This window comes from Rattus norvegicus, chromosome 3 (genome assembly GCF_021556685.1).
Source record: "Rattus norvegicus strain SHRSP/BbbUtx chromosome 3, alternate assembly SHRSP_T2T, whole genome shotgun sequence".
In the NCBI taxonomy this organism is placed as follows: Eukaryota; Metazoa; Chordata; class Mammalia; order Rodentia; family Muridae; genus Rattus; species Rattus norvegicus.
In genome coordinates this window covers 58,676,680-58,702,312 of record NC_141536.1, presented here as the reverse complement: position 1 = coordinate 58,702,312, position 25,633 = coordinate 58,676,680, and the positions used below count along the sequence as shown (strand labels likewise).

The following is a 25,633-nucleotide window of genomic DNA, read 5'->3' as shown; positions in this document are numbered from 1 at the left end:
GTGTTTATCTTTTGGATCTAATTTGAATGTGACTTCCTTAAGAAAGCTTACTCTAACACCTCTGGCTAGATTGACAAATCCCCCTCCTGTACGTTTTTGTAACACCTAAGAAAATTGAATCCTCCCTCCCTAAATTAGACCACTTAAAATCCTCTCAGCTTGAATCATTTGTTTCCTCTCTCAAAGTATTCTCTAGATGCAGTCTTGTTACAGTTTAGGCTTAGTAGGGAGCCATTCTTGAGATTTGGACTTGTTAGAACAGCGGCTTCACCTGCTTTCCCATCATCCCTGGCTGCTATGATACATTTTAACACCGTGAACACTTATTTAACTTGTAGGTTTTCTCCCACTGCTGTTGGATGCTCTTGTGTTTCCTTTGTACTTAACAAAGGGCCTTGTCCATAAATGCTCAAAGTCATCCTGTAGTCTGTAGTTTAGCAATTTATCCCTTGTATAGCTGTCTTTCCTGCATTGTCTCGGACTGAACCCTGAGCCTTGCATACACTAGATAAAAGTATACTATCACTAAGCCATATCCTCGGTGCATGTCTTACCTCTCCATTTATAAGACAAAATGGAATAGTGCAATCTTTATAGTATACATATCTTTCTACTTTACGTGTCCTCATTTGAAAAATTTGGGAGATGATTTAGGCTGTTTCCCTTTCAAACCTGGCTAGACTACATTTTTTTCTAATATAATGTCCCTAGAAAATTTTCACCCAGGATTAGATTTTTTAGAATCTCTTGGCCCCAGCTAGTTCTTTTCTGTCTTGCTGTCCTGTTTTATTTTATTTTATTTTATTTTATTTTATTTTATTTTTTGGTTCTTTTTTTCGGAGCTGGGGACCGAATCCAGGGCCTTGCGCTTCCTAGGCAAGCGCTCTACCACTGAGCTAAATCCCCAACCCCCCTGTTTTATTTTTAAACTCCCTTTATGACAGACCTTGATAGCTCAATGAAAAACCCTAGGACAAAGTATTAGCAAGAGTCAAAAATGATCTTTCCTGTTCCCTTTAGGAAAGATCTGCGACAAGAGGCAGTAGCACAAGTTTTATGTTCTTAGAAACTATCAAGGCTGGGAAATAAAGTGGTTAATTTTCCAAATAAAAACTGGTGAAATGTCTGTTTTATTGTCTTCCACATTGGTGAGGCGATACACTGCACACTAAAGTTTAACTCTCTCCCCCCATTTACAAACTAGATACTATGTCTTCTCCTTCTCTGCAGGTGTCTTCAGTGTAACCATACCATCATTATACCTATTGCACTTTGAAAATCGGAAACATTTTTTTCCAGTAACTAAAGTAGAAAAACTCATAAAAATGATTGAACACAGGATAGAATGCAAAAGCCTTTGTTGGTTTCCCTTCTTCTTATGCCTACGGAGCTCTAGTTTCCCTTCCTCCTCTTTCAAGTGTGAATTGTTATTGATACTTGCAGTTGATTAGAAAACAACATTCTTTGTGTCGTTTTCAAATCTTAGGGAAATAACAGCACTATGGCTTTACGCAGGCCCAGTTATTTAGAGCTTTGGGGGATTGTTCTTGAGGTTAAGAGTATAAAGATGGAAGGCTCAGCCTTTGTTGCTACCCATAGCCTGAAAAGACCAGCCTTAACATTTAAAGTTCTTCTCATACTGGTGAGGTAAGCGCGTAGTCATGAAAGCACCCTTTTTGACGTCCAAGAGCAACAAAAGCAAGCCTAAAAGCCCTCATGGGGTATGGCCAGGTGATGTATGTATGTTTTCACTGGCTTGGCTGGGATTGGACTCTTCTGAGCTATGCAATGTAAACCTTTTTTGCTGCCTTCTGCATGACAGCTGTTCTGGGATCTCAGGTACCTGCTCTTTTCCAGACACACCGGTCTCCTCCTTCAACGCCCCTCCCCTTTGTCCTCCCCACTCTTCTCTCGCTCAGAAGCTCTGGGACAATCAAGATCAATTTCTTTTCACGGCGAGACGGGGGCGTGGGAGATGTTCAGGAGAAAAGAAGGCAGAGGAAGAATAACAACTACTAGTAAGGGTCAGTCCGAACGGCCCTACCCTGTGGTGCCCCGAGGACGGACAGCCTATACTAGCCGCAGAGGATTCACAGCCTAAATCCTCGGGCCACACCCTCCGCTCTGAGGCACCAACGGCTGGGCCGGCCGGATCACGTGATGGGGGAGCGGCGCGCGCCGGCTGCAGCGCCCATTGGCTGGCGGCGGGAGCGCGGGGTTTGATGGGAAGGCATTGGCCGGGCCCAGTGCTGTATCAGTGGGTGCTGCTGCCTGCTGCATAAGCTCTACGCGGTGGCGACTCAGGCTTCCCCGAGTGGACGCCGGGGCCAAGCGGCGCCCGCTTTCCTCAGGTAGGACGGTGAAGGGAGGGCCGCGTAGACAGAGGCGCTCGGAACTGCGGGAACCAGTCGCCGGGTTCCTCCGCGCGCCGGCCCCGGTGCCTCCGCCCATGCCTAGTGGCCTAGAGCTTGGCGGCGGCTGGGGACGTGCCGCGGGGCTGCCCTCTGTACGCTGTTGCCGCCTTCTCTCGTGGATCGCCCTGCACAGTGGCCCGAGCTGCTCCGGAGTGCACGAGACTCGGCTCTGTCTCCCCCAAGGCCGGTGTTCTCCCCGGGTATGTTCTCAGGGATTCCGCGCAGTGGCTGTTTAGAGCTCGAGCCCTTGGGCCCACTTGTGTTGAGAAGTGTCAGAAGGTCCCAGAAAGCACACCCCTAGCTGAATTATCCACCCGGAGTGGTCCGATCACCTCCGCGTCCACCTGAGCTGGCAGGACCAGCAGGTCTGAAAACTGTCAGTGTCATGCAGCTCCGTCCGCGTGTGGGCGTGGATTGTGAGCGACTTATAGGAGCAGCTCCACAACCATTGTCCCTCCAATAGCAGGGACAGCGGCCGGTCTGAGGGGTGGAGTGGGTAGGACGAAGATACGAGGTGTCAGGAGCAACCCGGGAAAAACAACTTCAAGGGACATCAGTAGGTTTAATTCTTTGATGATGTGTTTGCGGACGTAGAGTTCGGATTGGTCAATTTATTTTTTGCGTGCAGTTTTAAGCAACACCTGTGACTCACTGAGTTTTCCGTGTTGTGTTCTTCAGCCCTTTGGCTTCTGGTTTTGTGGTGCCTAGAGCCTATTGTTTTCTGTCTCCGTGGCCTCGGTCTTAGCTTAGACAACATTGTCTAAAGGTGTGATGGATGTGAGTAAATTTAGTTTCAAGCATATGTTCAAGCTGGAAGGCAGGACTAATACCAAGTCCCCAAAGGTCATCATAGTGCCTTCTTTGGGGAACAGAGTTGATTTTGATTACATTTTCTTAAGCCAGAGTGGTTCATTTAAAAGTAGAGTTTTAAAAAGTTCCTTGACATCTATTGGGGTCACCATAGTAATAATGTTAATAAATGTTTATGGTGTTTATATATTGGAAGAATGCAAGGACAGGTGACTCACAGAGGTATGATTTCATATAGCAATCTGTCAGGTTTTTTTTTTTTTAGTTTTTTATATTTTGTGGTGGTCTTCTCATATTAAAAGTGCTTTTTGAGGTGTGCTAATCATTTATTATTTTGGTAATAGACCTGGTGTAAGATATTCCAGAGTTGTCTATTTGGACATTTGGAAGCGATTTCGAACAAATCACATTTAAATCCAAATTGTGTAGTATAATGTGGAAGTGCTGGTAAAGGTGACTAGTTTATATTTTTTTTTTCTTTTTTCTTTTTTTCGGAGCTGGGGACCGAACCCAGGGCCTTGTGCTTGCTAGGCAAGCGCTCTACCACTGAGCTAAATCCCCAACCCCTATATTTAAGTTTGGAATCTAAGGTAAAAACACAAAACTCCATTTCTTTTGTTGTTTTCTATGAAGGCTTACAAGCTTTTTATTATGGGATGTGCTTGAAGAGTATTCTGCTTTATTTCCATGCTAGGGTAAATGAGAAAAATACTTTGAGTAAAAACACAAGTTTATTTTATTTTCAAACATTTAAATTATGAAATGATTAAAATATGTCCTAATTTAATGAAAAGTTAGGCACATGTTTTATTTAGATATTACACATTTTCTTGGTAATAGCAATAGTAATGGCTAAAATTAACTAAATACTATGTGCTAAACACCGTGCCAAGTGGTAATTTCCCTTAATTTATACAATTCCAAGGAATGTAACTATTTTAACTGCTTTGTTAGCCAAGGCTTAGAGAATCTAAGAACTCTCTAAGTTTAGTATCATATAGCTAGTAAATGGCTGAACCATATTTTCAATCCTTATCCCATTGTTTTAAAATGAGTTGAGAATTCAAGAAAGACACTTAAATCTGAGTGTGAATAACAGTAGAAAATACCATATAGTATGGTAGAGGGCTGGAGAGGTTAGGAGCACTCAGATGATCCATATGGTGGGTCACAACCATCTGTAACTCTAGTTTTCTGGTATCTAACATCCACTTCTGACTTCTCTGGGCACAAGGCACACATGGTGCACATATAGACACAAGCAGAATACTCATACACAAAAAAATAAATAAAACTTAAAAAAAAAACACATTTAGGTGCACTCAGCCCTTAAGGTCACACATGCTAAGTCCCATTGTGATATCAGAGTTGGAAAGAGACAGCACCTGTTGGGGACAAGCTGCTTGAGGTCCACTTAAAGGGAAGTGAGTGATTTATGCTCCAGAAAGAAATGCTAGAGTTACTGGGCCAGAGAGTTGAGATGGATTAGAAAGTGGCAGTAACTACAGCAAGAGGAACAACTTATTACGGGTAATAATGTCTCATGTCTATAACTAGGGTAAATTAGGACACAGGCAAGCCTTTCAACATCTGAGAATTCTAACTATCTGTCTTTTGCAAATGAGGAAATTGAGAAATAAGAGTGTTTAATTTTTTTTGCTCATTGTTTTACAGTAAGTGATGGTCAGTCAGAATTGGAGTTAAGGTGGAATGGACAGAAGCAGTGGGTGTGGTAGGGAAATGAACTTAATGCTGGACAATAAATATCTAATCTTACTGTGATTCATGTCTGTTAAAAATACTGCCATATGTGCATTGAAGAAATCAGCTTTAATAATACTAGAATATGATAGAAACATTTCTGGAACAACAAGAATTGATTGTTGCTTATGAATGTGAAAGCATGGATTTAATGACTATTACTAATATCTCAGAGGGTAAATTTAAAAGCACAACTTCTCGTTTCAGGGAGCCTGGAGGCTAAATCAGGTGGGTTTTTTTGTTTGTTTGTTTTTGTTTTTTTAAACAGCAAAACATTCTCTAAACAAATAACTGACATAAAATAGGTATTTGTTATTAATTATGAGTATATTTCATATACTCATTTAAAAATATTAGGCTAGTTGATATAAAGTTCTAACTGGAACCCTAAAAATTTAGCAAGCCATTTAGTTTCTCTCTAATGCAAATTTAAGCACTCAGATTTAATCAGATAAAAGATTGGGCTACCTGACACATTGCCATAAACACTATTGTTATCACTCACTTTCCAGCTTAGTAGCTTTGCTTACCAACTGTTTGAGGAAGTTCAAGGTGCTTTCTTATATTTTATTGAACTTTGTATTTATTTTTCTGTTTTATGGTGCTGAGGATGGGGCTCAGGGATCCTCAGTACTAGGCAAGCGTTCTATTTCTGACCAGTATCCCCAGCTATCTAGATCTTGTACATAGACATTCTAGCCTATATAGATAGATTCCTGCCTACGTTTCTATATAAATATCTTCCATTTCAGATTTTATCATTTTGGGAATGATTGGTTGCATTAGAAAAAAAAGCAAAACCTAAATAATGTGTTTGGCTTTACTACTTAGTACTTTGGGACTTAGCATATTACTTCTCTGGCCTCAGGGTCTTAATTTGTGAAGTGGAAGGGGATAGAATATAAATGATAATATTCTTGGGAATCATTTGTTTTAGGGCCTCTTAGAGATCTTGTGCCAAGTGTGTAACTGATGTTGTTATTAATTTCAAACAGTAAAAGGTCAGTCTAAGCCAGGTGGGGCATGATGGTACAAGTTTATAATGCTAGTCAGTACTCAAGAGGCTGAAGCAGAAAAGTAGTTGAGGGTAGGTTAGACTATATAGGAAAATCTTGGCTCAAAAAAAAAAAAATCCAACCAAAACAGAGAATTTGGTCTCAAGGTGTGGTGGCTACAAGCTTGGAAGGATACATTTATTTCTTTTAGAAATAGAAATATGTAATCTAATTGTGCAGGAAACATTGTCAGTTATCACAAGCCATTTCCAAAATAGGGGGATGACAGACAAGTAAAAATTAAGTGATCATCTGAATTTCTTTACTTCTATCATTCTTTGTGATTATTTTTAGAAACTTTAGATTTTTTTGTTTAATCTTGACTCAGAATTTATACTTTTGCTCATTAGAGTTCCAGAATATCTCATAATTACATTTTAGAGTTTAAAATACTGAGCAGGAGTATATATAACCACCAGATTAATATTTAGTTTGCAACTTAATTGCAGCGTATAAAATTAAGTTAGTATGCTTCAGAGTGTTTTAGAACAGATAATATTTTGCCCATAAGAATCTCTCTGTAAATGAAAGTACTTTATAATTAGTCATTCATTACTTTTCTAAAAAAAGAAACTCTTAAAATAGGTATGCCTTGAGTTAATTTGGACATATAAATAGTATTGCAGTTCTTACTGGGTGCTGGTAATTATCCTGTGATTATATTTATGTTAAGACATGGGAGATATACCTATGAAAATAAATGTATGTGTGTATTAAGTGTAGTTTCACACACTGATAATCATATACTTGTAGCCTGATAACATATCAATTGGAGGGTATAATTTTACCATTTCAACTTAAAAGAATAAGAAATTATAAAATGATTATCTGTTAAATTGATTTGATATACTATTTCTGAGTCTGTATATAACATTCACGAATCATAGATAAACAAAGAGTACACAGCTAGCTGAACTAAACTCACTACTTGAGGGTCATAAGTTTAGTAGCACATGCTTAACTGGGTGTTGAGCAGCAGTCGTCTGAAGATAGAGAGACTTTAGGACTTATTTCTTATGTGCTGTGGGGCAAATCACTAACTTTCTTGTTCTTTAATTTTTTTTTCTATTTCCTTTCTTTCTTTTTTTTTTTTTTCGGAGCTGGGGACCGAACCCAGGGCCTTGCGCTTGCTAGGCAAGCGCTCTACCACTGAGCTAAATCCCCAACCCCTTTTTTTTTCTATTTCCAAGGTGTTTACACTAAAAGGTTGTTCTGTGACAAACTGTTGACCTTATTCACTTTAATTTACAAAACAGTTAAGGCTCACCTTATTGAAGGATTTATTTATTTTTTTTTATAACAAGAACAACATAGAGGAACTATTTTTAAAAAAACAGGAAATTTGTAAGTATGTGTATACTTTTAAAAATGATTTATCATTAAAAACATTTCCAACTCTGTTTTTACTTTTAAGTATGTCCTCACTTTGAATATTCTAATGGCTATCTGGATTCAAGTTTTATGTAATTGAAGGCCAACAAATAATTTACAGTATTTTAATGTAATATTGCAACATTAAAAATTTAGAGAGAATGTGCTGTGTATTTAACTTAAAATTTTTAAATATTTTACTTTGTTTTAGCTGTGACTTCTTTTGGACAACTCATGATATTTATTATTGTGCCAAGTTTCTACAGATAAAAGATGGGTGGATTATTTTCTCGATGGAGGGTAAGAAAAAGTTTTTTTTATTGCTAGTTTTTAAAATCTGACATAAAAGTATTATAGAGATTTTTCACAAAGTTATCCTTTGGAGTGTGCTCTTTAATGTGTTTGATATTATATATTTAATTTCATTTAACTCCATTAGAATTACTTTTTTGGATATTATTTTGGTAGCTCTATTTTATGGGTATCAAATATGTCTAGTAATTTATTTTTATTTGTGTATTTTATGCAAGTACTTTTCTTCTCATACTGCCCAAGTTCCAAGTTTATTCTAAAAGTAGTTGAAATTAAAAATTTTATACCATACTTAAGGTTGTACTGTACCATCTATCTAATCTGTCCATCTGTCTATCTTGGAGATGGGTTTCACTGTGCAGCCTTGAACTCACAAGGCTCTTTTCCTGTCTTTTCTGTTATTAAAGGAATTTTTGTTTGTTTTGTTTTGCTCTCTTATTAGCATGTCACATAAATTTACTGATACCACGTGAAATATGCCTTTAAGAGTTATTGGTTGAACAAAATAAAAATGCAGATTTTATAAGATAAGCCTTTAGAGAAAGTATCTCAAATTTAGAGATATAAAATATAAATTATATTGATAAATTGTACTATAAGAAGAGATAATGTAGTCTAAGACAAACTAATTTTCCTTATTCCTTATAATAAGAGTCCAGTAGTACTTAGTATATAATTTAGCTCTTGACTTGTTCGATTAAATTCATGTTTTAGATTTGTGTTATATTGACTTTCTTTTTAAAAAAATCCATAGGTAAAATAGCATATTTACTGTATGCAACATGATGTTTTAAAGTGTATACATTACATCGTTTAGGGATAGTGAATTAACATATGCATTAGCTCACATAATTACATTTTTTGTGATGAGAAATCTAACATTCTGTCTGTTAGTATTTTTCAAGAATATAGTATATCAGGGCTAAAGAGATGGTTAAGTGGTTAAGAGTATCTGACTTGGTGTTCTTGCAAAGGACTGGAGTTCAGTTCCCAGTGCCCATATCAGTTTTTTCACAACTGCATGGAGCTCCAGTTTCATGGATTTGGTACCTCTAGCTTCTCATGATAGCTGAACTCATGTAACTATACACAGAAACACATGTATATGCAAACTTTAAAATGAAATAAACTCATAAAAAGAAGACAGTTATCATTATAAGCTCTAGTCACAATGCTGTACCATTTGTAGAACTTACTCCACATATTTTGTATCCTTTGACCCCCAAAGCTTTCAAGTCCTCAACTCTGTACCTACAGTTTCCTTAGAGTTTTTACTTTCTACTTCTATGGGATCCCCCTATTTCATTCCACAGATGAATGAAATGACTCCTCTTTACAAATCTTTGACAGAGCCAGGCATGGGGACTCATGCGTTTAGTCTCAGCACTTTCGAGACAGAGGTAGGTGAATCTCTGAGTTTGAGGTCAGCCTGGTCTACAAAGTGAGTTTTAGGACAGCTAGCACTGTCACACAGAGAAATCCTGTCTCAAAGAACAAAATAAAGCAAAGATAAAAACAACGATAACAACAAAAAATTATGACAGGCTGAGAATCAAATTATCATTATTTTGTTTTCTTATTTGGTTGAATTATATGAAATTGCTGATATTCTACTTTGACATAGAGACATGGCAACTTTACATGATTCAATCTTATGTTATCAACTCTTCTAGGGATATAAATACTGGTATTCATTACTGTCTTGGTAAATATTTTCTCAATTGCCATTTAAACTATTGTGGCTTATATAGAAATACCTTTGGCAAATAATTTCTGCTACTATAAAGTATCCTTTTATATTCTTTAAAAATTTCATTTTTTCAAAAGCCGTGTACTTAGGGCTGGAGAGATGGCTCAGAGGATAGAGCACTGATTGTTCTTGTGGAGGACCCTTGCTCAATTTCCAGCTCCTAGTTGGTGGCTCACAACTGACGCTAACTTCAACTTCAGGAGATTCAGTGCCTTCTTCTGGCCTCTTTGGCACATGGATGCACATGGTATACAGATACAGGCAGGCACACATCTATAATCATTTAAAACAATCAAGCAAACAAAATCACTTCTGAAACTTTAGGTATCACAGTGAAGGTAGTCTTTTTTTTTTTTCTTTTAATCTCCGGAGCTCTGGGGGTTTCAATACTGAAATCAGTAAGTGTGCTGCTGGCACTGAGCCTGAGTATTACTGAATTAGACTGTCTTTAGCTCATGAATCTTTTGGTATATAATATGTTTCTCTAGAAAAATCTATTCTCTTGAGGTTAAGAATGGTAAAAGTAGAGCTATCAAAGTCAAGTTTCAGGAAAAGTTATTTTAAGAATCTTACATAGTTTGGTAATTATAATTTTCCATTATAGTTATGAACAGGTAGACCTATAGCTTGGAACATTGAGAAACCTATTTGTGAATTAAAATGTTCATTAATGACTATATAAACCTGTGTTTTTAACAAAATGTTTGTGGTAATAATTTTTAATGCCATGTCTTATTTCTGTTTCTAAAACAGGCAAAACCTTCAACAGTAGAAGTTCTAGAAAATATAGATAAGGTATGTTCTTTGGCTCTAATGTACTTTAATTTATTTTAGATGTTAAATAAATATTTCTCTAATAATTTTATATTAGAGAAGAGACGTGAGAACTTAAACATGATGTAGAACAGTGCTTCTCAGCCTTCCTAATGCTGTGACTCTAATACAGTTCCTCATGTTGTGGTGTCACCAACCATACAATTGTTGGGATAACCCACACTACTGTATGCACTGGCTGTGAAGCTGTGTCTGTATTCTCAGTTGTTAATGGCCGTTCCTCAGGTGCTGGGCAAGCAGAATGAGTAAATGTCTGTTGTTCCCTTACCTGCCCAAAAAGAAATGGCAAACAGTCAAGGAGGTCACCTGGTCCTCAGAGCCAAAGGGGCAGTGCTGAGAGGAGAGGAGGCTCAGGTAACAGGTGACATCCTGCTGCAGATTGGTGTGACTTTTTGCATAATAAAGAGCTGGTGGCCCTGGCAGGGGAGACTAGCTGAAGCGGGGAGGGGAGCAGCAGCAAGGAGGTTGATGGTCTAGCTGAGGGACATCCCCAGCAGACAGCCTTAGACTTTATTAAAACCCGCGCAGGACCCTAAGAGCCGGCAATATCAAATTATTTTGTTGCTACTTCATAACTGCAACTCTGCTACTGTTATGAATTTATATATATAATCTGATATATAGAATGTCTGATATGTGACACTGAAAGGGGTTGTGATCCACAGGTTGAGAACTACTGCTACAGAGACATCCTGAGAACTCTAGTGTTACATGATCTCAAAAAAAAAAAAAAAAAAAAACTAAAGTCTCTCAGTGACTTAAGAAGCCTGTGTTAAGTAGTAATAGAACCTGTTAGAGTGCAGTAGAGCAAGCATGGTGTAAATCAATGTAACAGCATAATAAAGATTGCAGGCTACTGTGCAATACTCCTATATATAGCTTTAACATTTTTCTCTTATCTATCATGTTTTTTCCCCCTCAGAGAAATAGATGATAGATTGTGAAATGATGTAATTTCAATCACTTTTTTTTTTTTTTTTGAGATAATCTCACTTTATTATGTCTTCTGGCCTAGAACTGTCTGTCTGTTTATATCAGGCTGGCCTCAAACTTGGAGAAATCTACCTGCTTCTGACTATGTGTGTCAGGATTAAAGGTGTATGCCACCATACTTGGCCCTACTATTTTTATTATTATTTTTTTGTCAGATTTTTAAAGGCTGTATGTGAAGAATTATTATTTTCTTGACTCCATAAGTGTTTGCTGATGCCAATTTAATTTCTCCAGTCTTTGCCAATTTGATAGATTAAAAATAGTATTTAATATATTTCAGTTCAAAAGTTGGGACAGACTTAGTTTTTAACTTCATTTTTAGTTTACTATTCCATATGTTTTGCTTTAAAATATTAGAATATTGTATTTCATTGAATTTTAGGAACCTTATGCAATCATTATGTTAATTCTTTCAATTTTAATTTTTAAATAATTTATGAGATTTCATAATATGAATACTTTTCTCTTAACAGGAAATTCAAGCATTGGAAGAATTTAGAGAAAAAAATCAGAGATTGCAAAAATTATGGGTTGGAAGATTAATTATCTATTCTTCAATTCTTTATCTGTTTACATGTTTAATTGTGTACTTGTGGTATCTTCCTGATGAATTTATAGCAAGACTTGTCATGACACTCCCATTCTTTGCTTTTCCTTTGATGTAAGTATTTTTTGTTGATCTTTTCTTTTCTGACCAGATAATTTTAATTTTTTATTATAAAATATTAATGTCTCAGGTTGAATAAATTTGGATTATTTTTGCAGTTGGATAATTGTTATTTTTTAAATTGTAGGATAATTTCTACTTTATAAACCAAAGGTATACCTGAGGGATATCACCATTGTTACTAGTAATATATAGGTTTCTGATAGAGCGCCATGACTCCTATAGGCATTGGACATGGAGTGGGGGAAGGTAACGAGTGGGGAAGGATTGTAAAACTGAAATAAGTGTCCAGATGACTCTACAGAGGTATCTTTCACCCTGACTCCTCTCTTTTTAATTATTGCTATAAACAATAATTTCTTAAGTATTTCATAACCTGGTACTCTATAGGAAGTGTATCTCAACTGGAAATTTTTGGGAACAGTTTTTTCATTTATTTAGCAAAATGTGGATAGCAGTTGTGTAGACATAGGATCATTATTGTATATGGCGAACAAAATTGAAAAATCATTGGCTGTAGATCTTAGGCTACATATAAAGTAATAAATATGATTAATGTTAGGACAGGAATGCAAGTGCTATGAGAACAGGGGCCCCAATTCAGGCTTAGTGTGGGGGTCTAAAAAGAGTCTTGGTTGTAAGTTTTCAATTGGTCTCAAGTTAAGCAGCTTAAAGCAACACTCATTCATTATATCAGCGCTCTGAAGTTCAAAATTCAGGCAGCTTAACTGGGTCTTTGTTTAGACTCTCATAGGCCAGAGTCTGTAGGGATGAGACAGATTTAGAATCTCTGGAGGGAGGAAATACAGACTAGATTATTGGTCAACGTCTGACTCTGTGATTTACCTGGGTATTCCACAAGAATCTCCCACCTTAACATCAGTAACTTTGGTTATAGCTGAACAGTCCTTCACAGCAGTTGTCTAGATTACTGTGTGATTGGTTATATAACCAAAGGCTGCGTTGAGAAGAAGGATATCAGTGGGATTGTTTACTACAGACTTTTAAAGAATTGATGTCTGAATTTGAGACTTGCAGAATGGGTTGTGTGTGAAGTGGTATGACATGGCAGCAAGAATAGTGGTAGCTGTGGCAGTAGGAGTGTGTAGTCACATTACACTCATGGTTGGGATACAGAATAAGGTGAATGCTATTGCTACACTTGTGTTTACCTTTTTATTAAGTTCGGGATCCAGCCCAGAGTATGGGTCTGTTCACGTTTAGTTGAGCCTCTTACACATGTCCAGCTGTCTGTCTTCTAAGAGATTCTAAATCTAGCTAAATTGACAAGATTAACCATCATGTTATTATAGCCACTGAGAGTGTAGCTTGTAATAAATTAGGAGGAAGTAAGAGTGGATCTGGAGTAGGAAGCTAGAAGGATATTATAGTTGATAAGGGAAATGATGAATGATTTGTATTTGATGGGTGGGAGAAGAGCAGATGGATTGAATGAAATTGATGGATTGGAGATTTAGGAAGTAGAATTGAGAGACTTGGTAATTGGATTTGGGATGAAGAGGAGGAATCACGTCAAGGGTAAAATTCAGGTTTAGTATGGGATATTTGGTTGAGCGCAATCATTCATCAAAATAGTGAGTAACACGAGTAGGAGGAAGTTTGGGTATCCATTGTATTTTCTATTGGAACTGTCGACGGATGGCTAAGTATGAGTGTGAGGTTTAGAGAAAATTCAATAGAAGATAAAAATTTAGGATTTTGTAGCTTATAATAGTTAACTGAAGTCAGGCCTGTAATCCCAGCTACTTGAAAAACTGATGCAGAAGGATCACAAGATTGAAGCCTGCTTTGACTATAGGGGAGTTGATTCAGGCTATGCAACCTACTGAGACCCTGTCTCAAAAGTAGAAAATACAGAAGGCACAGGGGTTCTAACTTATTAGTAGAACATTTGCTAGTATATGTGAGGCTCTGGTTTTGCTCCTAGTACCACACACACACAAGGTTACCAAAGCCATCATCTCTTTATTAAGTATTAGGCATCTGCAGTGTGTTAAGTAGTGGTAAGATTCTGCTCCATGTAACTTGCATTCCTCTGTGAATGGGCAGATAAAAAATAGAGATAAGTTAGCAAAGATGTTCAGTTAATTTAGAGAGAAATATGTGCAATGAAGGAAGTTAAGTGATGTGATTGAAAATAGTTTCTTTACAAGGGTCCTGGAAGGCCTCTTTTTGGGAAGTGGTATTTGAATTGAGTATTAAGTGTGATGAACAAGTATGGAAAAAAGTTGAAGTTTATGAAGATTATATGGAGCACATAGTGGCACATATACCCACAAAGTTCCACATAAAGGATTATTTAAAAAAATGTTAGTGGTCATTCTTTCTAATGGTATGATTTTAAGTAGTTCTTTTATTCTATATGTTTTCTGGTAGTGCTTGCATTTTTTACATCAGTGTATGCTTTACATTGTTAAAAACAAAGTCTAACTGTTGAAGGACTGTGCTTCTAAAACTAGAAAATAGAAAATATGTAGACTGAGAACTTGAGTATATAGCTTATGTGAGGGGCCGAGATGACAGGCATATTTGTAATGTATGATGGAGAGATAAATGCTGTGAAATGAACTTCGAGAACCAGGCAAGGTTTATATTAAGGAAAAAATCAAACCTATTTCAAAGTAGGTGAAATGGGAAGCTTCTATAGAGGAAGAATAGCAAGATAGAGAGTACATTAAGAGGGTCACATATACGATGTTTTATGGAGACAAAAGTAAAATACCTAGGAAACTGCTATATAAGGTCTTTTGTTTCATTTTGGAGACTGGGTTTCACTGTGTGGCAATGGTCAGCCTGAGACTCACTGTGTACACTAGGCTGACCTTAAACCTGCAGAGATCTGCCTGTTTCTGCTTCCTGATTGCTGGGATTAAAGGCTTGCACTGCCATGCTTGGCTTAATACATTTAATCTAAAGATAAAGGCAAATTGGACTGCCTAGTAGCACCAGATGTTAATAGATAACTTAGAAATATTTTGAAAATTAAATCTGATAGGATATGACAGGAAGAAATGGTATATAGAAAAAGAAGGCATCAAGAGTGTTAGGTTAGGTTTTGGTTTAATCTTTAGTGCAAGGCGTATTTCCTAGTTTGAATTCCCAAACTTACAATCGTAATCAACTTGCATGTATAGAGTAAACACATTTATGTGCACGCTCAGTTCTGAGACCTGAAGTTGAGTTCATGTCTAACATTGCAGTTAGTTTTCTGGTTGTTGGCCCTGAGCCTCCTCATATGCTGGGTAAGAGCTCTGCTTCTGAGCTGTACTGTCAGCCTCGCTCTTAACTTCTTTATTTCCCCCCCCCCTTTTTTTTTAAAATAAATCTTTTGTGTCTTTTTAAATTCCAAAATAGAAATGATTTTATAATGCTGAGCTCTTTTACATTGCTTCTTTTCTATTTTTTTTCATAAGAAGCAGGGAGAAAATAAGATTAAAAGTATGAGATACTTAGTTGATTTAAATAGTTCAATAAAAGTAGGAAAAATAATTTAACGTGACATTCAGTTCAACATAGCAGGTTGAATTTCTGATTTTAAAAGATAATTTATAAATGTCTGATTAGAACTCTGCTAGTTCTAATTGCTGTTCCAAATTGTGCTTTGCTGGATCTGTCACTAAATCATAAGAATTACTTTTGAGACAAATAAATCACTTATTATTTGTGATACTGGGGATAGAATCACTGCACCATGTCTTAAACATTTTTTACTGAGCTGTACTCTTATCTTAGCCTGCATCATTTTTGAAAGTTAGAAAAACTTTATTACATGTTCAAGTGTACTTAAGTATTGACTTGACATAGCCTAGAATCATCCGAGAAGTCTCATTTGAAGGGTTGTCTAGATCAATTGGCCTGTGTACATGTCTCTGGGGATTATCTTGATGGCTAATTGATTAAAAGGGCCCAGCCTACTGTGGGAGTATCTTCCTTAGGCAGGTGGTTCTGGGCTGTATCAGAAGGCTGCTAAATGTTAGGCTAGGAGCAAGCCAGTAACAGTTCCTCCATGGTTTCTACATTGAGTTCCTTCCCTGACTTCCCTTAATGATGGATTGTGATGTGTTAAGTATAAATTAAATAAAGCAGTCCTGTCTTCTGTTGCTTTTGATTAGAGTGTTTTATCAGCTGTCCAAAGGAAACTAGAACAGTTACGTGCGTATGTGTTTGTGTGTGTGCGCATGTGTGCATCATATGTGTGTGTGTTTTAGGTCAAAGGACTTCTTATGGGTGGCCATTCTTTTCTTCTACTGTGTGGGTCCTGAGGATTGAATTTGTGCTGCCATGATCTATGGTAAAGAGCCTTGGCCCAGTGAATCATCTTCCCTGCCCAGGAAGCATTTGAGGGTGTGTGTTTGTGGTGACTTAACCCAGTGCCCCATGCATGCTTGACAAGTACTATTCACTTAGTCATACCTCCAGCCTATTGTATCAGTTATAAGCAGTATCAATGTATTCTTCGTCTCTTTCTTTCCTACCCCCTTCTTGCCTCTCTCCATCTTTCACTTCTTTTTCCCTTCCCTTCCCTTCCCTTCCCTTCCCTTCCCTTCCCTTCCCTTCCCTTCCCTTCCCTTCCCTTCCCTTCCCTCCCCTTCCCTTTCCTCTCCTTCCCTTCCCTTCCCTCTCCTTCCCTTCCCTTCCCTCTCCTTCCCTTCCCTTCCCTCTCCTTCCCTTCCCTTCCCTTTCCTCCCCTCCCCTCCCCACCCCTCCCCTCTCCTTCCCTCCCCTCCCCTTCCCTCCCCTCCCCTCCCCTCCCCTTCCCTCCCCTTCCCTCTCCTTTCCTCTCCTTTCCTTTCCTTCCCTCTCCTTCCCTTCCCTTCCCTCCCCTCCCCTCCCCTCCCCTCCCCTCCCCTCCCCTCCCCTCCCCTCCCCTCCCATCCCCTTCCCTCCCCTTCCCTCCCCTTTCCTCCCCTCTCCTTTCCTTTCCTCTCCTTTCCTTTCCTTCCCTTTCTTCTTCCTTTCCCTCCCTTCCTTCCTCCTCTTCCTCCTTTTTTGGATTTTTGTATCAAGGTTTCTCTTTGTAACCCAGTGAATTCTGGAATTCAGTCTGAGGTAAGGCTGGCCTTGCACTCACAGAGATCCTCCTGCCTCTGCCTTCCAAGCACTGGAATCAAAGGTTTGTGCCACCACCAATTGGTAGTGTTTCCTTTCTTAATAAAACTTCATAGATATTTTATTCTCTATAATTTCAGAAATTAATTACTATGAAAAGTTGATCTTTGAGGAGTTAATCCTGGGCTTCCTCCATGGTCATTTGTTTTTGTTTTAATTAAACAGACCTTTTTGTTTTCTCTTACAATGTGTCTTGGACTGCTGTGTGTCATTGCAGTTAGTGCTTTGTAATTGGAGACGTTGCAGAATCATCTCTCCCTCCCTTTGTCTCATTCTCATTTGTTACCTCCACTGTTGCAGCTCCTAGTTCAGTGAGCGCAGGCCAAGTTATGAAACAAAGAATAGATGTCTTTTCACCCAGTGACAGTCAGTGTGAAATGAAATACAGGGGTGAAAGTGGTATTGTGGCAAGTAAGATCCTATGAGTACAGCATTTTGTTTGGAGTGTGAGCTGTTGCTTAAGCTTAGTTGGACTTCTTTTCTTGGGAATATTTCTAAGGGATCGACTAGGATTTATTTCAAAGTATTGAAAGTGGAAGGAACAATAAAATGTTATTTTATTCTTCACATTTTTGTATTTATTAGACCACTTAGAAATTTGTCTGATATATTCAAAATCTCTAAAATGTGATAATTACCTTTATTCACATTTTTGGGGATGCCTATACTAAAGAGGTCTATACTAAAGATCAACACTCATAATCTAGTCCTAGCTATCCCAAAATTACCCTATGTGGTAGAATGTCAATGCTTTATATAAGATGTCTTGAGAATTTAATTCATCTTCTCATTGTTATATACAATGATAAACTTCAGATTCCATTATTGTTTTCTAGAACATAGAGGTTCAGTAGATAGTCATTTTTTTCAGTTCTTTTTGAAATTTAAATACTGCTTTTTTGGTACTGAGGATCATCCCTAAGACCTTATACATGCTAAACAAATGCTCTACTGCTAGGGTATTTTCTTAGCATAAGGTTGAGTTTTCACCCCCCTAACCCCCTGATTCTAAAACTCAAACCCCTAGGGTTTCACATACGCTAGGCAAGTACTCTGCCGTCCTCTAGCCCCACTAAATTATAATCAGAATGCAGTGTTTAGTTCATAGACACCGTTAGGCTTTGTCACAGGGAGGGAAGGTTTGGATAGACTTATACTTTTGTAGTCATATTATGGCAGATATGCATTGCTTTAGGAATTTATTTTTTTGTTTTCTTTGAAATAATGTCTCAGTACATGTAGTCCAGGGTGGCCTCCAACTAGTAATCCTCCTGAGTGATGGGAATATAGGAGTGTGTCACATGCCTGCCTGAGTTGACTACATAGACACACAGACACACAGATACACGCACGCACGCGCGCACACACACTTTTTTCCAGTTGTGCTGTGTATGTGTTAGGTAATCATTCTATCTCTGAGCTACGTCCCCAACCCTTTTTGAGACAGGGTCTTGCTAAGTTAATCAGGCTGGCCTTGAAGTCATCCTTTAGCTTGGACAAAGCCTGGAACTTTTGATTTTTCTACTTCAGTCTCCTGAGTGGCTGGATTAAAGGCCTGCTTCACAGCATGTGTGAATGTCCCCTTCTCTCCCCTTTAATTTTATATGGTACTTAAGATCAACTCAAGGCCTCATGCATGCTAGGTAAGTAGTTGACAACTGAAGTGAATTCAACTCTAGTTGGTTCTTCTCCTTTTAAGAGAGAGAGAGAGAGAGAGAGAGAGAGAGAGAGAGAGAGAGAGAGAGAGAGAGAGAGTGTGTGTGTGTGTGTGTGTGTGTGTGTGTGTGTGTGTGTTGATTTAACCAGTGCACCTTGCAGGCTAGACAAAGCACTCTTCCACTTAGTCACACTTCCAGACTATTGTATCATTTATAAACAGTCATATGTATTCTTTGTCTCTTTTCTTCCTTCCTTCCTCCTTCCCTCCCTCCTTCCCTCCCTTCCTTCCTGCCATCCTTCACTTTTCTTTTTTTTTTTCTTAGTGGAACTTTCTAAACATTTTATTCTCTATAATTTCAGAAACTAATTTACTATAAAAGTTGATCTTCCCAGAGGAGTTAACCATGGGCTTCCTCCATGTTTTTTTAATTTTTAATTTTTAACTTTTTATTGTTTTCTCTTACAATGGGACTTTGGGGGAAGACATTTAAGCAAGGGAATTGGAAAAGGTAGTCAGTCACGTTCCTCTTTCTTTTCATATAGCCCTACTTTAATTGGAAGCTATTAAGAATATTTTGATCTTAGTTAATTTTCTATTCCATGTTTTGCCATTTTTCTTTTTATGGGTCTTGTTTTACTTGGCAAGTTTAGGAACCTCTTGCTTAGTTATGTATTCCAAAGCTTCCTTTTATGTCTTTTCTAAGTGTTTTAAAAGAAACACATCACACTTAGGTTTCTTTTTTTTTGGTTTTTTTTTTCCGGAGCTGGGGACCGAACCCAGGGCCTTTCACTACCTAGGCAAGCGCTCTACCACTGAGCTAAATCCCCAACCCCTCACACTTAGGTTTCTAATGTATTTTAATTGATTTTTGTATAGGGATGACATGTTGGTTGGTCTTTCTCACCCCAGATGCTGCCTAGTGGCTAACTAATTAGGAAGGAGCGTACTTTTAGAAACAATTTTAATAGCTCTTCTTAAAGTACAGTATGACCATATGTAAGGAAATGTTATAATGAAACCCATTATTTTATACAACTAATCTGTGGTGATAAAATTAAAAAGATAAGTGATCTTTCTCTAGTTAAGTCTTTTTTTTTTTTTTGTGGTGTTAACGTAGCACCTTCTATTTTATTTGTCCCTGGTATGTCTCCATTATTTTAAGTCTGAAAAAACAGTTTCAAAGTTAGTGTATATTAAGGATTAGATTTTACCTTATGATCCAGTATGACAGTCTGCTTTTGAATTTCTAGTTTTAAGTTTAGTTCACTTTCTTGATAAGAGTTAGTTTTAGTTTTGAAATATAATGTACTTTTTAAAAATGTTTTATAATAAAAAAGACTTATTTATTTTGTGCCAGTTATTTGTGGGAGATTTATTTATTATTAATGGAATGTCTTCATCTGTGTTTTAGACTGACTGGAGTTTTCCTTATCTTGATTTTTGTAGGAAATTTTATCTTTTCCTAGCCAGTGAAGTTAGGCAACTGCATTTTCTCATGGGGCAGAATCTCTTTTCTCCTTCCTTGTCATCAAAATACTGCTCTTTATAAATAGATCATTTCTGAATAATTTATTTTTTACCTCTTTTCTTTAGTTATATTTCTTACCATTTTTGCTGACATGATTTGATTTGTAGATTTTACACTTGGAAAGGTTTATCTTGCTGGCATCTTTGTGAATATTCTGAAGTTTGGGTTTTATAGCAACAACTCAATTTTTACCAGAAAAGGAGATTAAATTTTTATTTTTATCTTGTTTGAGTGATTTCTCAGGCTGGAATTGGGTGAGAATGGAGAATGTGCTATTATTCTCAACCCAGAAGGGTGTGATGTGTGTGTGTGTGTGTGTCTGTGTGTGTGTGTGTGTGTGTGTGTCCCTGTTTTTTCATAAGTTTCATTTCTCTAGAAAGCCTTAGCTGGGATAAGTAGAGCATAGATGTCTGAATTCCTGCAATTATGTTTCTAAATTCTATTATAAAATAAAAAATAATTCCATGTAAATTAGCCCTAAACAGTAAGAATTTGTGTCTGAGTAAAGAATGGCAACAAAACTGTTTTAAGAGCAAGGTCTTTGTAAATCTTGGAAAGTTGACACAAGAATCATTGTTTGGTTGCTGATTTTTCTCAGGAGCAGTTCTGATAAGAAATGAAAGGATTTACTGTCCAGAAATGGGGGCAGCTTTGGTTTGAGGAGACTATATCTCAATTCTTAGAGCTACATTTTAAAACTTATATACTCATTTACAAAAATATCTGGTTGCTCGTACTTAGAATCTTTCAATCCCTTTCCTATTTCATGCCTCTCTGTACTTTTTTTTTCTCTAAATCTTTCTCAGAGTACAGTCGTTACTCTTATCTATGATTTTGCTTTCTATGGTTTCAGTTGTCTGTGGCCAACCACAATCTGAAAATTACTAAATGAAAATTCTAGAAGTAAAAGAGCCACAACTTAAATCTGAGTAATGTGATGGTATTTATACCACACTGCCCTGTCCAGAATATCAGTCATTCCTTTGTTTAGTGTATCTATGCTACAATATGTGACCTGTCAGTCACTTAGTGGTCCTCTTAGTTATCAGATTGGTTGTCCAAGGTATAACAGTCTTCTAGCTAATTCTAATTTTTACTCTAATAATGAGCCCAAAATACAACAGTAGTAAAGCAAAGAAAGCAACAGGGCTTAAAACATGGAAGGCCAAGCTAACTCTGGTCAGTGTAGCAATGCTGTATGACATAAGAAAAATCATATGTACAGCAGTAGTTCTCAATCTGTGGGTCACAGTCCCTTTGGGTGTTGCATATCAGATATCCTGATATGAGATACTTACATTATGATTCATAACAGTAGCAAAATTATAATTATGAAGAAGCAACAAAGTAATTTTGTGATTGGGGGTCAGCACAAGAGGAACTGTATTGAAGTGTCCCAACGTTAGATGTAAAGGATTCAGTCTGTCTATGTTTCAGGGATTCAGTGGGGAGGAGATGATAGAACTTTGAGGGGGCATATTCCTTGTAAATAAGGGGAATATATTGTGGGGATTTGCTACTAGTGTGTTATATTTAACTTTTCTCCTTCTCTCCTTTCCCTTGATAAAGACAAATGTTCAGTAGCTTTTTACTGCTTATGTAGCTGCTGTAAGAACCAGGTAGGAATCTAGTGCTAGTTATTTGTTTTCCTATCATAAAACTATATGATCACAATTCAAAGGTGTGTATCCATAGCTATGTAGCAAACTGTCCCAGAATTTAGTAGCTTAATAAAGTCCCTTACAGTTCCTGAAGGACAAGAAGTGTTGGGAGCAGCTTAGTTGAGTGACTCTGTTTCAAAGTCCTTTTTCTTGTATCAATTACAGTTAAGCTGTTGGCTTGGGCTCGTCATCTAAGGGCCTAACTGAATCTTCAGTCATAGCAGACAAAGTTGTTGCAGAGTTTATACCTGCTGACCTCCAGTTTCTGTCTTACTTCATTTATTTTTACCTTTGCCTGACTTCATTCTGTTTTTTTTTATTTGTTTGCTTGTTTCCTGGAAATCTTTGTCTTTTTATTAGGCCATATCTTATAGATCTATGCTTATGTGTGGATTTATTTTCCTTGCTGCAGTCATAAATCATGCCAGAGCTAGTCGTTTTGCCACTTTGAAAGTAGATTCTGAACCTAAATACAGCCGAGGACATCTGGTATATATAGTTTTAGGCATTGTGGGTAATTTTTTCAAATCTGCTCTGAAGCTTACACATTGTTTAGCAAGTTTCAGCCCTTCATTAGTTGTTTCCTGCAGACTCATTGACTTTTCAGGCTCGGTAATCCAAGAGAGAACAGAGAGAGGGACCCAAGTCTGAGCTCTGTCTGACCTTATCTTTACCACCACCTCTGTCACATTCCGTCAGCTGTGGTAGTGAGAGGACTTTTTTAAGTTTCTAAATAGCAATGCTATATTTTGGAGTAAAGAACTAAGTTTCTTTCTTACATTCTAAATTTTTATCCAGACACAATGTATCTTTTGTGTTTTAATTTTTGTGAGTGTATATTCGTTGTATAGGGTGCTGGTAGTTATGTATATAAAATAAATGAAACAGTGTGTTTGTCGTTTTGACACTGACTTAATCCCTTGATATGATTATCTCCAGCTACATTCATTTTTCCTGAAAGCTACATATACTTTGTTCTTCTTTATGACGGAAAACTTCCATTATGTATATATGCCACACTTTACTAACTTCTCTGTTGATGGACATTTAGGTATTGATTCTACAACTTGGTTGTTATGAATGGTGTTACAATAAGTACTTATAGGCCAGCATCTCTATGATGTGTAGAACCTTGGATTGAGAGACCTGGGTCTTAGGATAGATCTATTTGTAGTGTTTCCTAGTGTAGTGCTGATTTACATGGCTGGATTAGCTCACATTTTCACTAGCAGTATGTCTAAGGATTCCCTTTTATCTGTATTCTTGTCAGAGAATTTGTTGTTGCGTTCTTAGTGACTGCCAGTTTGACTAGGAAGAAAAATGGAATTATGTAGTTTTAATTTGCATTTTTCAGATAGCTAGTGAGGTTGAACATTTTTCATATGTTTATTGACCATTTTATACATCATCTTTTGAGAATTGTCTATTCATTTTATTCTAGCCCATTTATTGATTTTGTGGTTTGATTTCTTACTGTTTTCATTTTTGAGTTCTTTGTATATTGTAAATGCTAATCTTCTGTCAGATGTATAGCTAGCAAAGATTTTCCTCCTATTCTGTAGCTTGTCTTTTCATTTAGTTGTTTTTCTTTGCTGTATGAATAGAAACTTTGGTTTCCTGAGATCCCATTAGTCAATTGTTGTCATGATTTCTTATACCAGATTTCTATTCAGAAAGTCTTTTTTTCTTAATAGTTTCAGAGCTTTAGGTCTTATAAAGGTTCTTTGGCCCACTTGGAATCGATGTTTTAGTGTGTGTGTGCATGCGCTCATGCATATTTGGTTGCGCATGTGCCTATAGACGTTAGAGAGATTTGCATTCCTGGGCCCTGGAGTTATAGGTGCTTATGAGTTGCTGATACGGCCCTAGGATTGGAACTCCTTTCCTCCCGGTAGATCGGCCAGTGCTGTTAGCTACTAAGCCACCTCTCCAGGTGTTGGTTTCATTTTTTTTTTTTTTTTTTACAATATGAGAAATAATTAATAGCTTCTATTCTATTTGTGGATGTTCAACTTTTTTCAGTGTCTTTTGCTGAAAAGGCTATATTTCTCCAATGTATATTTTTGTCATTTTTGTCAAAAGTCAGGTAGGTATTGCCACTGTGTGGGTTTATATTTGGGTCTTCTCTATCACCCTGATTTATATGCTTTGTTTTGGTACCCATTTTAATGATATTTTTATTACTGTAGCCCTGTAGAATAATTTGGAATTAGGTATGATGATACCCCTGGTGCCTGCACATGCGCACATGAACACATGCGCATGTAGTGCACATGCATGTGCACACAAAGGCACATGTACACACCCATATATTTTTGTGAGGAGTGATATTGGAATTTTGGTAGGGATTGCATTGACTTAGTCTATAAATTGCTTTTGGTAATATAATCATTTTCACAATCTTAATTCTTCTAGTCCATGAGCATGGGTCTGGGGGATATCATCATGCTTTTTAGTTTCTTAAATTTCTTCAGTTTTATGTTTTTACTGTAGAGGTCATACATTTCTGTGGCTAAGTTTATTCTAAGTATTTAATTTTTTTCTTGAAGCAATTGGAAATGGATTGTTTTCCCAACTCTTTGTCAGTCGGTTCCTATTTGTACTTAGGAAGGCTGATATTTAATGTTAATTTTGTATCCTGCTTCTTTGAAAATGTTTACCAGTTTATTAAGGGAGGTTTTAGGATCTCTGATGTATAGAGATATCAAATACAAATAAGGAGACTTTGGTTTTTTCCTTTTCTTTTTGTACCCTTTTTGTTTTCTTCTCTTGTTGAGTGCTGTAGCTGACTTTAAGCAGCACTCGATTGTATCAGAGTAGGATAGTAGACAACTTTTCTTGTTCTTGATTTTAGGTAATGCTTTGAGTTTTTTCCTACTTAGTATAGTATTGGCTATAGGCTCGTTTTATATAGCTTTATTATTTCTTTTATTACTACTTCCTCAGAGCTTTTTAAAATCTTGCCATGAAAGGGTATTAGATTTTGTTAAAAGCTTTTCCTGTGTTTATTGAGATGATCACATGACTTCTGTCTTGGAGTCCATTAATGTGGTACATTATATTTATTGATTGTATATATTCTTGCACCATCCCTATATTTATGGAACAAAACCAGCTGGCATGGCAGATGATCTTTTTGATGCTTTTAAATATTTCATTGAATTTTTATATTTCTGTGGTCATTAAGAAGACTGTCCTATAATTGTTTTCTGCTTTTTGTATCAAGATAATACTGCTTTCATAAAATCTTTGGTAATGTTATTTCCCATTCTATTTTATGGAGTAGTTTAAGAAGCGTTGATGTGGGCTGGGGATTTAGCTCAGTGGTAGAGCGCTTACCTAGGAAGCGCAAGGCCCTGGGTTCGGTCCCCAGCTCTGAAAAAAAGGACCAAAAAAAAAAAAAAAAAAAAAAAAAAAGAAGCGTTGATGTTTGTTCTTTAAAAGTCAAGTAGAATTTAGTAGTAAATCCATCTGGGTCTCTTTGATTTGGGAGATTTTATTAGTATTATTGACACAATTTCATTGCTTGTTATGATTCATTAAATTTTTAATCTTTTCATTTGTGTGTGGTGTGTAGTACGTGTGTGTGTGCGTGCGTGCGTGTGTGATTGCAGACCCTAGGAAGGGACAGAGGACAGAATTGTGGGGTTGATTACATGTGGCTTTTGGTGGTTGATATCAAGTTGT

At 37.1% G+C, this 25,633-nt stretch overlaps 1 protein-coding gene across 23 annotated transcripts in view; it reads left to right on the top strand.

Moving 5' to 3' along the window:
* Nucleotides 1-1,720: 1,720 nt before the first annotated feature.
* Lnpk (lunapark, ER junction formation factor) overlaps nucleotides 1,721-25,633 on the top strand; it is a 68,095-nt gene continuing 44,182 nt past the window's right edge. For 3 of the 23 annotated variants that reach the window (XR_015683162.1, XM_087653130.1, XM_087653125.1), the window contains exons 1-4: nucleotides 2,246-2,351; nucleotides 7,623-7,711; nucleotides 10,227-10,268; nucleotides 11,774-11,961. Coding sequence is in view for 22 of the 23 variants with exons in the window: in XM_087653130.1 (XP_087509256.1) it covers nucleotides 7,685-7,711; nucleotides 10,227-10,268; nucleotides 11,774-11,961 (257 nt within the window). In the remaining variant the exon portion in view is untranslated. 23 annotated transcript variants of the gene reach the window in all.